Source organism: Penicillium arizonense, assembly GCF_001773325.1.
Source record: "Penicillium arizonense strain CBS 141311 chromosome Unknown PENARI_contig008, whole genome shotgun sequence".
NCBI lineage: Eukaryota > Fungi > Ascomycota > Eurotiomycetes > Eurotiales > Aspergillaceae > Penicillium > Penicillium arizonense.
Genome location: NW_019173285.1, coordinates 561,379 through 575,905, shown reverse-complemented (window position 1 = coordinate 575,905; position 14,527 = coordinate 561,379). Strand labels below are relative to the sequence as shown.

The window sequence follows — 14,527 nt, the reverse complement described above, 5'->3', positions numbered from 1 at the left end:
AAGCCATTCTCTATTGGTCGCATCCAATTGAGTTCTATAGATTCTGAATCTGAAAAGTAGGAAAGGAAAAGACTCCATGATGATAACTGCAGTATAAGTAAAAGACAAAAATAAAAAAAAGACAGCCTCTATCAGTCATGCATGCATCATCACACCATAAACGAAATCCAAGTCTTTTTTTTTATTCACAGGAGAAAAGGAAAATTTAAGCGGAGCCGTTGACAGCACCGCGGACGGCGTTCTGGGAACCAACCTCACGGACAGCGATCTGGAGACCGAGGTCGGGGTTGACGTGGACCATGACCTCGATCTTGCCGTTGGCCTTGACGCCCTTGACGGCGAGCTCGGCAACGGGCTTCTCCGTCTTCCAGACAATCTCGCGGGTCTCCTCCTCCTCGTCGTCCTCGGAGTCGAAGTCGGAGTCATCCTCATCCTGGGCGGGCTTCTCCTCCTTGGCCTTGGGCTCGGGCTTGGTGACCTTGATGACACGGGCACCCTCGCACACGCGGACCAGGACGTCACCGCCCTCCTTGGGGGCGGAGTACTGAGCGATGCGGCGGGCGGGGAGGGCAGTCTCGGCGCTGAGCAGGGGCTGGAAGGTGACGTCGGACTGGGAGGTGAACTCAACACCGATGGCCTTAGTCAGGTGGGGGGTGACGGTGACCATGGGGTGGATGGACTGCTCAATGTCCTCATGCTCGAACTCCTGGACCAGGGAAGCCTGGAAGGCGGCACCACGGGAAGACAGCTCGGAGGGGTTGATGGCAGTGGTGGAGGTGGCGGGGGCCAGGACAGTGGTGGTCTCGGGGAAGATGTTGCTGACCAGCTGGGCGAGCTTGGGAGTGTGGGAAACACCACCGGAGAAGATGACCTCGTTGATGTCGAGAACATCGAGCTCGGCCTTCTTGACAACCTGCTGGATCAGGTCGGTGAACTGAGCGAAGACCTTACCGGCGAGGAGCTCGAAACGGGTGCGGTTGACGGTGGAACTGTAGTCGACACCGTCGACCAGGCTCTCAATGCTGATCTGGGCGTTGCTGCTCAGACTGAGGGCCTTGCGGGTGGCCTCACCCTCAAGCTTGAGCTTGGCAAGACCACGGGCGTTCTCGCGGGGGTCGGTCTTGTGCTTCTTCATGAACTCCTTGGCGAAGTGGTCAATGATGATCTGGTCCAGGGAGGCACCGCCGAGCTCGTAGTCGTGGGCAGTGGCGAGGATAGTGTACATGCCTCCGCGGCAGGCAACAACGGCTACATCGGAGCGGGTGCCACCAAAGTCAGCAACAACGGTCAGCTTGTCGGTCACGGTAGCCTCGGGGCGGGCATCGTAAGCCATGACAGCGGCGACGGGCTCGTGGATCAGCTGGAGAACATCGAGACCAGCGGCCTTGGCCGAGGCAACGAGGGCCTCACGCTGGGCATCGGTGAAGTCGGTGGGGACGGTGATGACAGCGGCGTTGACATCCTTACCAAGGAAGTCAGAGGCGGACCGCCTCAGGCGCTGGAAGTGACGGGTGGAGATCTCGGAAACAGTGACGGTGTTGGGGGTCTCGCTCTCGGTGTCGCGGATGGTGAAAGCGACGGTCGAATCCTGCTGCTGGGGGTGGGCAGACGGGTGGCAGGGAGTAGGGTCGATCGACTTGAATTCCTTTCCGAGGAAATCACGGAAGTATGCGACAGTGTTGGCGGAGTTGCGGATGAGCTGGGCCTTAGCCTGTGTGCCGTGGTACTCCTCGCCCTCAATATAAGAAAGGATGGAAGGGATTTGACGGTCTGGCACGGGATTAATTCGAATTCACAAGGCGCGGGGCTTGAAAGCCTTACCTCCCTCCTCGTTGGCAATAACCTCAGCCTTGCCCTCCTGTGATGTTGTTAGCCATTGCTTTATCTCAAATTGCACACAGAGATACGTACAGGCGAGATACGGGCAATTGAACTGCAAGAGTTACCGAACGAGATACCGATAGCGAAACGCTCCGCCTCAGCGGGGGCAGCGGCGTCACCCATGTCGAATGTGGGAATAAGTGATTTTTAAATTAAAAAAGAAATAGGATATCACACGTCACGGCGTGAATGTAGGGGGATGATCGTAGTGATGGATGGCTCGATTGAGGGGGAATCGAAAAATCTTTTGAAGATTTTCGTCCGCTGTGGCTGGGGCTTATCGATAGGGTTGTGGCGCACGGATACCGCCACATCTTGAATTGCCCACAGAGACCATGGTGTTGTATAGTTGAGGGCGGTGAGATATAAGAGCAAGTTAAAAATTTAGCATTTGAGACTGTCTTAAGAGGAATATTAGCAAGAGTTATTGCTCACGTATGCGTACATATCTGTATTCCATTTTTTAGAAGTAGAAGTGTGAGGTCACGTGGTGATAAGGAAATATGGGTTTGCAGATAATTCGATGCTCAGTCAACTTCTAAGAACAGCAACCTTGAGCTCGACCTGTCTTAAATTTTGCTGTAACGCAACTGTCCTCAGCACACAGTCATCAAACACGTCACCATGAGCACCCCGCTTGTCCTATTACCCAGCGATGAGGTACCTCGCGACCATCTTCCTGCCAACAACTCGAACCCTCTACGACTGGGCCCCGGCCTTCGTATCCTCTCACAACCCTCTTCAAAATCTGCCGACTCCAAACATGTCTTGACAGCCACACAAGCTGGTCTACTCACGACCGATGCCAAGAAAAACACAGTCTCACTTCTTTCTTTCCCGAACCGCCGATATATCCCCACCGTCAACGACTTCGTCATCGCACAGATTCACCACTCTAGCGCTGATTTCTTCCACTGCATGGTGACTCCGCACACAGCACATGCACTTCTGGGCCAATTGTCATTTGAAGGCGCATCCAAGAAGACGAGGCCAATGTTGAAGCAAGGCGAGCTGGTGTACGCCCGAGTACTGTCCGTGGGAGTCGGCGCCGGCGCCGAAGTCGAGCTTACCTGTGTGAGCCCATCAACCGGCAAGGCTGAGGGAGGTATGGGTCCTCTGGCCGGTGGAATGGTCTTCGATATTTCAACTGGCATGGCTGGGCGCTTGATTCGGGCAAACTCCTCTTCAGCTGAGACAGATGAAATTGAAGGGCTTGTTGTCCTTTCTGAGCTTGGAAAGAAGCTGGAGAGCTCAGGAGGATTCGAACTTGCTGTTGGACGGAATGGAAAGGTGTGGGTGAACTGCTCCGACTCTGAAGAGAACGCCATTAGGGCTACAGTTGCCATTGGGCGCTGTCTACAGGAAACCGACCAGAAAAACCTCCACCCTCATGACCAGAAGAAGCTGGTGACTAAGATTCTACGGGAGATGAAGTTGGCTTGATTGTGCCCATTGGGCTGGAGTAAGGGTATTACGACTTGCATTTGATTTCTATGCTTTTATGCCAGCATGTATACTATTAATGCAATCAATGAGCTTGATGTCTGTCTTGTATTCAAGCAAATATATATATTCCTACGGGGAGGTCTGTACAGATATAAAATGTCCCAATATCCTTTGTTGTATTTCTAGGGCCGCTGGCGAGCTATCTACAATGCATATCTGGGTCCCCTGCCCCCCCAAAACAGTCCCCCCAAAACAGTCCCAGCAGCATTGAACAGACAGACATATAGATTAACAAAAAATGCAACACATACGTGCACCGTAACATTGCATGTGCAAAAAGAAACTCTCCCTCGGGGAATCGAACCCCGGTCTCCCGCGCTTATCAGTTTTAATGACAAGCGGAAATCATCACCACTAGACCAAGGAAGATTGAATGACCGAGTTACAGCTCGACCACTTGGCTGGTTGATGAAAGGTCCCACATGTAAATGTCTTAAGTTTAAAGCACCTATTTGACAAATTTGCACATTTGTAGTCGTCCGCATCTCTCTTGTATCTCCTTCCATATCAATGGAAAAGACAGCGCATACAAATTCCGGGCAATCGTGCATATCGGTTCCTTTTTTTCATTCGCCATTGTGCTGATGAACATCAACTTATATCGTTATCTGATGGTATAGATTGGTTGCTCATGGAGGCGGTCATCAAGGCGGTCGCGCGTATTGCCGGATTACGCGCTCTCCGCCGTAAATTTTGTTCGGCTTTGGACAGGCCAAGCTTCCCTTGACTGCATCTCTCTTTCTACACCCAGGGCTTCACGATGGGTCAGAACTCGTCCCAGCCCGAGGGAATTCCTGATCTCCCCGAAGATTTCGGAGTCGTCGGTAGGTCTACTAATGCGATTGATATTCGCACTCGATACTGACGTTCTCATTCCAGTTCCCGAAACTTCGTATGCAGAGCACGACGCGCCGGAGCCCAAAAAGAAAAGCAAGAAAAATCGCCAATCGAAGAAGGAGAAGTTAATTCAACCCGAAGAGGCCAATAGCATAGGAACTCCACTTTCAGATGACGATGCGACCAAGCCCTCGAAGCGCAAGCGCGAGGACGAACCCGAGCGCAAGAGGTCCAAGAAGAAAAACCATACGGATGACGCGCAACATGAATCAGAGCATCCTTCGACACAATCGCCTTCTGCGCTAAAGTTTTCCTTGTCCAGCCAAACCACCCCATCGACGGCTGAACGCAAAGACAAGAAACCCCCCAAGTCCAGCAAGGAAAAGAGAGATGCGGATGTCATCGCTCCTCCCTCTTCTCAGGCTTTTCGCGCCACTCCGGCTGCCAAGGACGCTACCAAAAGTGCACAGCAGCTGTCCACAGAAGGTAGATCCAAGATCCGAGGCCCAAGGACAAGAGAGGCGGACAATAAGAAAATCGGGTTCTACACCCCGGAGGAACTCGAGAAGATTGAAACACACAAGGTCAATTTCTGTAATTGGCACGGCATCAGTGGACTCAAATTCGACGAATTGATCCAACATTCAGAGCGTGGCTCCCAGGACTGGCCTGTCCCCACAGAGACCATTAGCAAATCCGAATTTTGGGACGAGATCTACTCTCTTCTTCCTGGCCGTGACCGACGGTCCGTCTATCGGTTCATGCGCCGCCACTTCCAGGGCTCAACTCAAAGGGCACATGATTGGTCACCGGAGCAAGATGAAGAGCTCATCGAGCTGCACGCCCAGCATGGACCGAAATGGACGTACATCGGCAAACTCATTGGTCGTAGTGATGACGATGTAACTCAGCGCTGGAGGAACAGACTCAAGTACAAGGAGACCATGAACCGGGGCGCGTGGTCGGCAGATGAAACAAAAATCTTTCTACAAGCTTTGCAGTCAGTTTGGGAAACCTTGAGCCACACCCTCAAACAAGAGGAGAAAAGCAAATGCTTGGGCAAAGACTTCTATGAGATGGATGAGAGTCTGGTTCCCTGGGGTACCATCAGCGACACCTTGGATAATAAACGATCTGAACAACAGTGCTCTGACAAATTCCGCAAGGTTCGGCCCGTTGTCATGAGAATGCGAGCCAATGGCCAGCCAGACGCTGTCTTCGATTACGAAACCTCTGCTAAGAGGGCTCGCAACTGGAACAGAAAAATTGGCGAGGGCCAAATCAGCGACCAATACGTGAAGGATGATGACCATGACGTGGACATGGACGCGGACGAGGTTGGAGAGACGCCTGGCCCACAGCCAACCCGCACGCAATGTTTCTCTGAGATTGCTCAAGAAATTAGCCATGCTTCTAGCCAAGAAACTGATGCCGAGTCTGAAACGACGAAACGGCCAAAGGAGGCTAAGAAATCCAAGAAGAGCAACCACACCGAGGACCTCGTTACAGACGAACAAGCCGTGTCGCGCCCCAATACCAAAGAAGAGGGGAAGCGCGAGAAGAAGGAGAGGCGGGAGAAAGAGAAGCAAGAGAATGCTGAGGCGGAAGTGAAGGCTGAGAAAGCTGCACGAAAGGAGCGCAAGAAGCAGAAGAAAGTGGAAAAGAAGAGACGAGAGGAAGAACGCCGTGCCGCTGAAGCCGCTGAAGCATCGAGCAGCGAAGCAGAGAGTGAGCCTCCAAAGGAGAAGACCAAGGAGACTTCTAGTGAGGCTGGCCACAACTCTGACGGTGATAATGACAACGCACAACCTTCCCCCTCTGCTCCCTCTCCCAATTCCGCCAAAGCCGACACTCCAGTCTACGATGAAACCGACAGTGGCGAGGAAGAAGAGGATGACAGCAACGCAAACGTGAAGTTTGAATCCGACTCGGAGTAAAGCCATTGGAAAGTTTGCTATTCTTTGTTCCAAGATACCCTATCCTGCTCCGTTCCAAGCCTCGATTGCGAAAATGACAAGAAATTAACAAATAAAAACACAAAGAAAAGCTCACTTGTAAAGAGTAATCAAAGGTTTTCAAGTTATATCATGTAAGATACACCATGCACAAACTACAACTCATCCTTCCTCTCCTCACCACTCTGCACAAACTCAACCCCAGCAGCATCCTCAACCCCAGCAACCCTTCTCGCCAAAGCAGCAATCTCATCATCATAAATCGTCCACTCAGGAATCTGCCTCCTCGCTCGCTCCAGCTTCGGCTCTTTAGTAAGAGGGTTATTACAAAGGTCAATCGTCCTCGCCGTCTCCAAATCCTCATCCGCACACCAAGTCTCACACCACAACCATTCCTGCGGCAAACTATGAATAGGAATATGATGCTGCATATGATTAGGCAGATCCTGGTCCAGATTACTCAGACTGTTCGGATCAGACGAGAGCATCTGATACTGCCCACGCAACCGATCACCAGCCGCAAGAGCGCGGAACCGGTTCAGGTCAACAACATACAGCGCGGAAATATGGTACGGTTTCCCGCGGAGGAAGTTCGACCAGTACCCCTGCTTCCAGAAACGGAAACCCTCCATTTCAGCGCGGGAATCGCCCATCGGCGTGAAGCCGTAGGGCGCGTCTTGGAGGTCGTGGGTGACCAGATCGTACATGTCTGTGCGGACGATTTGGTCTGCGTCGACGAAGATGACTTTGTCCAGGGAGAGAGGGAAGAGGACATCTAGGAAGAGCATTTTGTAGCCCCAGATTTCGCGCTGTTTTTCTTTTTGGGCGCGGAGCCAGTGTGGCCATTTGTAAGTGACCATTTCGTAGGAGAAGTTGTATTCGCGCGCGAGGGAGGGGAGGAAGGCGCGGAAGGAAGGTGAGAGGAATTGTTCGATAAACCAGAATTTCACCGTGTGTTTTGTGTGCCGCATAACTGAGACCATCATTATGTTTAACATGCGTTCGTAGAGGTGTCCACTTGCTACTGAGAAGATGTTGATGTCGGCTTGTTGGTCGCTGCTCTTGGTGCTGACGCCTACGCTGGAGAGGACGCCTGAGGCGAAGTTGAGGCCCTTGGCGAAATAGTCTTTTGTTGAGCCTGGTTGGATGCCGGTTTCTAGGACGTCTTCTTCTTCGTGGCCTGGTTTGCGGGATAGGCGGGGGAATAGCGTGCGGCCTTGGAAGGTTAGCAGAGCTACCTCGTTGCTTTCGTCGCCGGTCTGTGGGCGATATCCGAGGCCGCCGACACTGTCGATGTTGAAGAGCTTCTCGCTGCGGCCGGGCTTGAGGTTAATCTGCCACAGGCCTGGCTGGGTCTTGAATTGGAAGTATCCCAAGTTAGCCATGATGATGGTATCAGCGAAATAGGGATTTTTCTCTGTGCCCAGGGTGAGCTGAACACCTCTGGGGGGTGTTTTGGTTGTGAGATCACGAGAGTGGCCCTCGATCAGGATGTGCTCAAGGGCATAGATTGCATCAACATCGGTGCCAGCCTTGAGCGAGCTCAACTTGATGTTATCCAAGTCGTGGATCGAGTCCTTGGGCGCAACAAGCCACGACGAAGGCACGTCCATGCCCAGAGTTAACAGTGCTTCGACTGGCACACCAGTGAAGGAAGCCTGAGGCCGAGCAAGAGCACCGCCTTCGGTGAATGACGGCTCTGACTCGAGAACATAACGGTAGAACCGCTTGACTGGCAGCTCCTTGAGGTCCTCCTTCGGGTTGAGGAAGATCTTGAGCTGAACACCAGACAGTTCAGAAAGAACCTTGATAATTGGCAGCCATCGCTGGGCAACCTCAGACGCAGGGTCAAGAACAACAGCAACATTAATCGCAGGATCATCAGAGTTGGAGACCGTGATCACGGAATGAACAGTTCTCCACTTATCAGACACGTCCATTCTGAAATCAGGAGTGTTCTCAAAGATCCCCTCTGGAACATCCGAGATCATAGAAAGGGCCACAAGCGATGTAAGCTTGGCGAAGTCGAGCGGGCTCGAGATCTTTGTTTGGAATCCTAATTGGGCGACCGCCAATGCAACGGGATCGAGACGTTTGAGCCGTTCGTAGGCGATGAGCTGGCTTAACTCGTCCATGGTCAGTGGGTAATCCTTATCGATAGGACCGACTGCCCTCCCATTGACGACGAGTCCTTCTGTGCCTGGCTCGAAACCAAGTTCTTTGGCCAGGCGCTGGTGCAAGGCTTGGACCGAAGAGAGCTCCTCAACCGCGATCTCCGGAATCTCAGCGTCATCGTCAGATGCACGAATTCTAGCCAGGACCTGGTCGATGCTTTCGCCTTTAGCAAGCGACTGGTAAACCATGACGAGATTCTTGGGGAGAGCATCGTCATCTGATGCGGCATTGTGAAGCAGGAGAACCTCAACGTCAGTATGCTCCTTCCGGAGGTTGAGGGCTTCAGTCAACAATGTAACACCCTCCGACTCGAAATCACCCACGACAATCATATGAACACTATCCAAAGCGCTCTTGTCAGAGGCAATACGGGGGATCTTGTTCAAAATGTTCTCGTCGGATCCAAGGACGTTGGCAAGATCCACAATGCGAACACTCTTCGGGTCTTCGGGCATGAGGAAAGTGTTACGTCTCTTGAATGCTCCGGCCAGAAAGAATTCAGGGAGCCAAGCATCCTCCTCGAAGAGGTCCTCGTGGATTCCCTGCTGCACCAGCTTCAAGTCCCGGCTAATCTGCATACTCATTCCTTGCATCCAGTTGCCCTCGCTGGAGACGGGAACACCATTGACCAGGAAGTGAGGTGCGTCACCGGTAAGGCTCAAACGGCGCTGGTAAGCAGCTGTGTGGGAGACAAGAGCATTGTACTTTTCGCTTTTTAAGACTTGGTCAAGAGAGAGGGCTGGATGGTCACCAATAAGCTCGTGTTCCTTGGTTGCAGTCACGAAGCATGATTTATCGGGGAAGCCTCTCTTTCCCTTAGTAGCATACTACTTCAATGTCAATACCACGCAATATACTTGGGATACTTAGGTGTAAACATACCGCTTCGAAATATTTGACGAGAGAGTCCAGGCCATAAGCATCGAAAAGGTAATGAGCCACCTTCAGTTGCGCGACAGACTCAAGAGATGAGCTGAGAGGTACCAAGCCAAATCTCACAGGGATGCCTCGTTTGATGAAAGCATGCAAATTACCAGCAATGAGCATCATGTTCTCCGGGTCGGACAGATCAACAGGAACGACCACATTGTGGAGATCCCTGCGCACTGGAGGCAGCTGTCCCGGATAAGCACTGGTAATATACTAACTGGCAATTAGCATAGTCCAGAATGATACGAGGTAGAGCACAAACCGCGTCGAGTTCACTAGACCAGCCCTCGTATCTGGAATCCTTTTCCAGATCATTCAGCCAGATAATAACCTGGTTCTCTTCCGAGTCATCTCGGTAATCATACCGCTGTTCCTCGCCACCAGCCTGGGCCTCAGTAAGGACCTGGTGTGACAGAATCTTGACAGCGTCGTTAGCGGAAAGGCCGAGACCGCGGAACTTCTCAATAAGCTTCCTCTCACGGCGCAAATGCTCCAGTAGAGAGAACGCATCGATCTGACGCATATCAATTTGCACGCCGTTGATCCACATGACATTGTATCCACCAGGAAGCATTTTCGCCCGATTATGGCGAATCTCCTGCAACATTTCTCCAGTAGCATTGTGAGCCGCCACAGTAGAAGAGTACTTAGGGAAGTTCTGCGAAAGCTTGATCAAAGCTTCCAAAGGATCAGCACTATCCATAACATATTTCGCAGAATTAACACCCAACCGCGCAACCTCGGAAGAAGACAAAGGCCGCAAATCATCTGGCGCATCCTCCTTCACTTCCAAGTCAGGACCGGTCTCGGTATCAAGCTTCTCCGCAGCGCGGTCATCAATAACTATGTAGTCCGTCCGCTTCAAGGCAAGCTCCACGCCATAGCCTGAAACAAACAACGGCCTGGAAACCCAATGTTGAGGAGGTCGGTAGCGCACTCGGTACGAGATCTGTCCCTGTTTCGCCATACCGCTCAATGTCTCGTGGAAATCCCTAAACATTGGCGCGGAAATATCCGCATACAGGACAGCCGGAGGGAGCGAGATGTCACCCAGGATTCGGTCAAATGGGAGTTCCCTAGGATCCTGCGCATCGAGAACATCCTGCTGGGCGCGTTCCAGCGCAGAAGAGCAGTATTGCTTCCCCTCCAGATGAACCCAGACCGGACACACGGCATCCTGGGCCGCGCCTAGTGATTGCTGGACAGAGGTATTGTAGAACTGGTAGTGAGCCTCGATGCGAGGCGCGGACGAGCGAACAGAAAGCGATAGCTTAAATGAGGATAGACTCTCAGGGGTACGTAGATGTCCACCGTCTTGGACGACGCTCAAGAAACGGTCGTAGAGCTCTTGCTCTGTTGTGAGGTCTTCGAAGGTGCCATCGGCGATGCGATCCAACAATGGGAAATACGAGGTGGAGTTTTCTTCTGCCGCGGCTTCCCTGTAACCGACTTGGGCATTAGCATTGCTCGTCTTGACTGCTTTCTCGGCTGTGAAGGTAATCTATTGTGCAACATACAAGAGCTCGACTAGGTATGGGGCCGAGTCGAAGGAGGCTTGGAGCGCCACGTTGACGGCTGGACTGGCATTGGCATTGGCAATGCAGCCTGGAAGGAAGGCTCCGATGGCGGCGTACCACCGCCAGGAGATGCGAGATCCCAACTTCATTGTTGTAGAGGTGTGGTTTGTATAGATGGTTGTTTATAGGGGGTTGCCCCGAGTCGGGGATGGGTTTGTGTAGGCGATATTCCCGAGTCTAGATGTCCATGTGAGTTGTATCATGCATAACGGGCCCAATGAGCCCCAGCTCGAGTCAAGAAGGTGTCGAGAAGAGGTTAGAGATTCGGCTGATCTGGACACTTGGGGCGTTTCGTTATCGCTTATCGGGGTTGTACGGCGGACGGAGCGGCAACTGCTGCACTTTCCGAGGTTCTACTATTGACTGGTCACTACGTGGGCAGGCAGGTCTTTGATATCATAAAAAATTGAATTGAAATTTTTATTCCCAGTATGCTAAGCATGCTGGGCGCTTTCGTAAGGACATTAGTCGTAAGGTCAACACCACCAGATGCTCCACCAGAAACGCCGCCTGTTTTTAATCAAACAAGATAATCAGACTATATGCAGCACCAGCTGGCTCTGTACAACAGAGACGGTATAAAATGATGATGCGCAGGGGGGCGGCTGCAGCAATGATAAAAATGCGAACAAGGAAAGAGGAAAATTAGGGGTAGTGTAGCATGGGCGCTTTTAGATAGCCACGGCAATGGCATCAGGATGGATCTCGGCTGAGGCAGATTCGATTTGCTTGCGAGCTCTGGCCTCATCAATCAGGCGTTGGCGCTTCTCTTCGGTCATGTCGAAAAGCAATTTTGTGTTGAAGTTGGCCGAGATGTGCTGGCTGGAGGAGCTCTCGGGGCGGCCGGAGATATCCTTGTAGGACTTCATTTTCTTGAGGCACCGGGACAGCTCCTTCTTCTGCTCCTTCTTAGGGTCCTTCTTGGCCCACGATGTCATTGAACTGGCGAATCGCTCCAAGATAGAGCCGTGTTTGCTCGAGACAGGGGGTGCGGGGAAGTTGGGAAGAGGCTTCTCGCTATTCTGGTTATCCTGGGAGTAGGAGGTGGTAGGACGAGAGACGGGGCGGGAGGCGAAGCTGATGCCCGAATCGGTGCGGCGCGAACCGTTCTTGGTGACTTCAGATCGGTCGTTGATCAGAGCGCACTCGTCAATCACCTCGACGACCGCGTTCAGATATCGGTCCATGGCATCGTACACCGCAGGCCAGGCGTTGTCATCACCAGGCCGGGTACCTTGCTTCATAACAGGGTCCAAGATGCTGGGGTTGTCCTCAAACTTGATAATGAAAGTGAAAAACGCATCGCGGTGGTTTTCGAGTGTTTTTGGTGCCAATTGCTGGGTTGGAGTCAGGCTTTGGGGGTGAACAGGCGGCAGCAGTGTGTTGAGCAGAGCCAGACAGTTGGCTTTATTGAACGGCTCAAGCATCATCTCATTGATCAAGATCTGGTAGGACGGTTAGCAAGGGAAAATTAATCGGTTTATGGTGACATTTACCCAGCGACGGAGACCGACATAGACTTGAGTGTACAAGAAATCGATCATGCGGGCCTTTCCGTTGATCTCCTGGTACCAAGACATCACACCAGGGTACTGACGAGCAAGCTCGGAGTTCTTTGGGTCCCGAGCATCGTCGACAGTCACATTCAGACGACGGAAAGCGGCATCAATTTCTTTCTTCCAACGGTCCTGAAGGTCTTTCAGGTAATCAAGAGCAGTCAAAGCCTGGGCGAAGTCGACTTCGGCCAGGTCCAAACAGAAGCAACGGCGCACAAACGAAGTAGTGAAGCTCGGAGGCAGCGAGCAGGGCTGAGAAGGCAGTTGGGAAACAGTACGGGTCAAGAATGCACGGAACTGGGCATTGGCATCCGCTTCAAAAGAAGGAGTGTCGGAGCTGCGGTGGGTAGACTTGGATGCCTTGGACCACACCGAGTTGCGAGACAAAACGGAAGGAGTAGAGGCTGTCATGGTGCTTTTCGTCGGATGGCAGTTTAGTTCGTATGCAGCGCGAAGAGAAATTTCGTATTGATCGGCGTAACGCAAGCAATGATCAAAGATCCAGGTTAACGATGACCCATCGGGTGCATCGAGTGGTTCATAGTTGGGGTCGGGAGACATGCTATGCAGCTTGGCAATGGTCTGACGAGACAGGTGTCGAGACGAAAGAGACAGCGATGATGTGCAGAGATGAGAGAAAGATGGAAAGTTCAGATGGCACTGAGCCGTAGTTATGGTCGAAGGAATCGCGACGGCTGGGATAGCTCAAAAACCAGCCAAGGGAGGGGAAGACCTGATACACCCAGATAGGAAAAGCAGGCAGACGCGAGCGGACGATTGGTCGAGTCTCGATATGTCTGAGACACTCAAGTCCGAAATGAAAAAGCTTTCGCGGCTGGCGGATGTTCTTTGTCTGATATATCCCTTGGGGAAGGTTGACCAATCACGTTGCAGATTTGATAGATTTCCTGCACGCCAGATCTGATATGTATACAAAGTGAAGAGGGGGCTTCGGGAGCTAGCTTCCGAGGGAAAGTTAAGACACGTCGAGTGAGCGAAGGGATGGAAAAGAGTGTGAAGTAACGAGGAACAAGGAATCGCGAGAATAGAAGTAGAAGTTGAAGTGGAAGTGGAAGTGGAGGGAGGGGAAATGGCCGGTACAAAAAGGCGCGAGTGTTTGCCCGAAAGACATTTTAATTAAGGGCTCCGAGTCCAGGCCCGGGGGGCTCCACTAGCGTAACATCATCATAGGTCCCTGGGCTATGGGTATGCTTTAGACAGCCGTTGCTTTCCCGCCGCCCCGGTATACACTTTACCTATTCAGGTAGGTTCTAAGCCCAAATTCAATCCAGCCTCTTATGATTGGGCTTGTTACCTTGCACAAGTTGTGTGCCTTGCATGCGGCATTCGACTTGTCCGGGAACTGGGGATAGGCAGCCGTTAAGCCGATGAAATTTTCGGCTCTGTCAATTGTACTTTGTGCGATGGGACTGGTCAATTTAGATATTCGCCCCCCTTCAGCTTGCGTCGTACGATTTATTTTTAAGGTGGCCACATACTTTATTCGCCCCCCTCCCCCGATGAAAAAAAAAAGTTAATGTCCGGCGCAAAACAAAGGATCTTCAATTTCGATAACCTTTGGTAATAATTTACCCATTAACTTATTCTTAGATCGTTCGCTTGGATCTGGTGTGGGGCTCACACGCAATCCCCGATGAAACCGCCTCTACCACGATGCCGGGACCGCACAAAATTGCTCATTAGATCAGTACAAAAATGGTATTCCGTACGCACACACCCGTATTCTATACCTATAGACTGCATTCCCGTCTGTAGACTCGAAGATATCAACGTGATATCAATAAACAGCCGGAATCGGAATGCAGTTCCATGGTACAGTCAGCGTGTCACTCTCGAGGACCATGGTTGGTCCCTATGTGCCCCGTGTCTCCGCCTCAAGCCATTTCGTCCTTTTGTTTCTTTGGTTTCATTTACTTCGATACGTCAACTTTGCAAAGTGACACCTCCCTTGTTTGGCCTTTGACTTCAGACCTCAAAAATCAGCAACATCAAACAATGCACACATCCGGTGTTTCCATGAGATCTCAAAAACAAGAATGTTCGACTGGACCGGACCTTCCCAAGTGAGTCTAGTGCATATCACATGACC

The 14,527-nt window shown here is 51.8% G+C and overlaps 5 protein-coding genes across 5 annotated transcripts; 2 read left to right on the top strand and 3 right to left on the bottom strand.

Moving 5' to 3' along the window:
- Positions 1 to 205: 205 nt before the first annotated feature.
- Positions 206 to 2,004, bottom strand: PENARI_c008G01912 (ribosome-associated complex protein SSZ1; the record flags this gene model as incomplete). The annotated part of the gene is made up of 3 exons (XM_022631334.1): positions 206 to 1,770; positions 1,822 to 1,858; positions 1,912 to 2,004. 3 exons carry the CDS (start codon positions 2,002 to 2,004, stop codon positions 206 to 208), a joined length of 1,695 nt encoding a protein of 564 aa, XP_022488649.1.
- A 501-nt stretch (positions 2,005 to 2,505) lies between these two features.
- PENARI_c008G12005 (exosome non-catalytic core subunit RRP40) lies at positions 2,506 to 3,324 on the top strand (the record flags this gene model as incomplete). Its single annotated transcript, XM_022631679.1, has 1 exon — positions 2,506 to 3,324. The coding sequence occupies one exon, from the start codon at positions 2,506 to 2,508 to the stop codon at positions 3,322 to 3,324; it is 819 nt and encodes a 272-aa protein (XP_022488798.1).
- An 823-nt stretch (positions 3,325 to 4,147) lies between these two features.
- Positions 4,148 to 6,161, top strand: PENARI_c008G06577 (MYB DNA-binding domain protein; the record flags this gene model as incomplete). Its single annotated transcript, XM_022631487.1, has 2 exons — positions 4,148 to 4,211; positions 4,267 to 6,161. The coding sequence occupies 2 exons, from the start codon at positions 4,148 to 4,150 to the stop codon at positions 6,159 to 6,161; spliced, it is 1,959 nt and encodes a 652-aa protein (XP_022488584.1).
- Positions 6,162 to 6,334: 173 nt separating this feature from the next.
- On the bottom strand, positions 6,335 to 10,950 carry PENARI_c008G09054 (putative UDP-glucose:glycoprotein glucosyltransferase; the record flags this gene model as incomplete). Its single annotated transcript, XM_022631573.1, has 4 exons — positions 6,335 to 9,181; positions 9,237 to 9,497; positions 9,547 to 10,723; positions 10,802 to 10,950. The coding sequence occupies 4 exons, from the start codon at positions 10,948 to 10,950 to the stop codon at positions 6,335 to 6,337; spliced, it is 4,434 nt and encodes a 1,477-aa protein (XP_022488563.1).
- A 582-nt stretch (positions 10,951 to 11,532) lies between these two features.
- On the bottom strand, positions 11,533 to 12,978 carry PENARI_c008G00073 (uncharacterized protein; the record flags this gene model as incomplete). The annotated part of the gene is made up of 2 exons (XM_022631263.1): positions 11,533 to 12,306; positions 12,358 to 12,978. The coding sequence occupies 2 exons, from the start codon at positions 12,976 to 12,978 to the stop codon at positions 11,533 to 11,535; spliced, it is 1,395 nt and encodes a 464-aa protein (XP_022488829.1).
- Positions 12,979 to 14,527: the final 1,549 nt, after the last annotated feature.